This window comes from Aphanomyces astaci, assembly GCF_000520075.1.
Source record: "Aphanomyces astaci strain APO3 unplaced genomic scaffold supercont1.116, whole genome shotgun sequence".
NCBI classification, from domain to species: Eukaryota; Oomycota; class Saprolegniomycetes; order Saprolegniales; family Verrucalvaceae; genus Aphanomyces; species Aphanomyces astaci.
This window is the reverse complement of record NW_009798379.1, coordinates 22,978-24,935: the sequence shown is the minus strand read 5'-3', so window position 1 is coordinate 24,935 and position 1,958 is coordinate 22,978. Positions and strand designations below refer to the sequence as shown.

General features: G+C 46.1%; 1 protein-coding gene across 1 annotated transcript; it reads right to left on the bottom strand.

Annotated features, from left to right (window-relative positions):
- Window positions 1-901: 901 nt before the first annotated feature.
- H257_17714 (hypothetical protein) lies at window positions 902-1,587 on the bottom strand (the record flags this gene model as incomplete). Its single annotated transcript, XM_009846600.1, has 3 exons — window positions 902-1,041; window positions 1,091-1,465; window positions 1,578-1,587. 3 exons carry the CDS (start codon window positions 1,585-1,587, stop codon window positions 902-904), a joined length of 525 nt encoding a protein of 174 aa, XP_009844902.1.
- Between the last annotated feature and the right edge of the window lie 371 nt (window positions 1,588-1,958).

Genomic DNA, 1,958 nt, shown 5'->3' with positions numbered 1-1,958 from the left:
CAGAATTTCAAGTCGAACTGTAGTGAGTGCATTTGAAAAATCAATTCCAACAATAATTGAAATATAGTTTCATGTAATACGAATATGATGGGCTTCGCTTGGCGTTTTAAGGTCGGTAGGAGGGTAAACCCCCCTCCTGAGTTCGAAAATGATGTCGAAATTTGATTCAGGTAACGTTTGCTCAAAATTGCGACATGATGTGCGTAACGTTACAGTCAGGCATCATTCGTTGAAATTCCGACGGGTTTTATCCAATTGGATGTGTTCACTGAAATTTCCCTTTCGTTTGTTGAAACGAGTTTTATTATACTAGTAATTGCATTCACTGGTATACTACTATGCATACAATTTTCTATATATCTAAATCGTTGAAGCTGCAAACTGTTTCGCCCAGCACTGTACATGTAAAATAAACACAAAAACAGTTAATATGAATCCCAGCATACTAATATATAGTACGTTTCGTTCGTGAAGGGATCGTTCAGTGCCTTAGCACCTCTGTTAATATAGTTTGTCAATGAAGCAAGAGATTGCAACGAGCATACAAGCGTAGATATTTTCCACTGACAGAATGGCTTCGCGTTATTCAATATCGCGAATCCCGCGGCGCTACATTCAGGTGCTGCACCATGATGGTTATTCATCAAATTAACGATGTTTACCACAAACACTACACGAGCGAGTTTGACTTTTCATAACCAAGTCGGTTGTATGTTAAGTGGGTATGTTGGCCATGTCGCTTTCATTATCGCACGCGCAAGTTACTTACTTCGACAAGTACGGTTCAATAAAGGCACGAGCAGCACTGGTGCGTTCATAGAGACCTGGGATGTCGAGCTCACCACACCAATTCCCGGGCTGACTACCCACACCAAGCGCACGGTACCTTTTTCTTCGATGGTCAACGGCCCCCCTGAGTCGCCGCCCAAGAGTCTTCTCCTTTCTTGCCTCCAGCACCCAACACCGAATCAGGCAATGGACGGAAATGCGCAATCCAGGTCCTGGTGTTGTCCCAGGTCGTGATGCTGACCTCCTTGAGCACTGGCGATTTGGGGCCACTATATGGCCTCGTGTATCCCTAGCCGCGTACCCAAGTGAGCGAATTCAAACGACACCCCCACAGGTTTGATGGCCGTGAGGTTGCGGTCCAAGATTATGATGCCCACGTCGCTGCCATTGGAGTGTTTGATTTTCTGGGTAACAGTGGCCAGTTCCCCGTCGGCAAAACCGGCTATATAATGCGTACCCACGACCACAGAAGTTGCATTACCCAAACAATGCTCCGCTGTCAAAATGACATTTGGGGCGATCAGGCTGCCGCCGCAGTAGGACTTGTGAATGGGCGACCTCTTGAGCCCAGCCACATAACGGTGCTTGCCGAATTGGGCTTCCTGCCCCCCGAGGATTTCGAAACCGTCATCAGGGGCCTCGTCGTCCCAAGCGACTTTGTGTGGGACAATTTGGTCTTGAGCCAAGGCAGCGACGGCCACGGTGAACGCGACAAGGAGTGCGAAGTACCAAGGTTAAACAAATGGATGATTGGGATGCGTACAACATACATACATGCACTCACGCACCTCTTGTCATTAAGTCAACTTTGGCTTCATAAACTAGTATCCAACAGCGTGGTCGACATTCTTGTCAGAAAACCCCGCTACTGTGCAAATACTACGTAGTACCCATTTTTATCGCCAGATCAAAAATAAAGGCGTACTACTGTTCTTCTCCTTGAATTGAAATCCACACACCTGTAAAACATGATAATATTATATCGTATTTGAAAGGTGTAACGTGACAACAAAATGTCTCAACCTCAAGGTAACGCACGCCAATCGATTCAGAAAGGGGGTTTGCCCCGTGAGCCCCTCCTACCGAGCACAAGCCGAAGTACTACCTACCTACATGACTATCGTGCAAGCAATTATATACTTCTTACATCAATTAACGATGTAAACCTA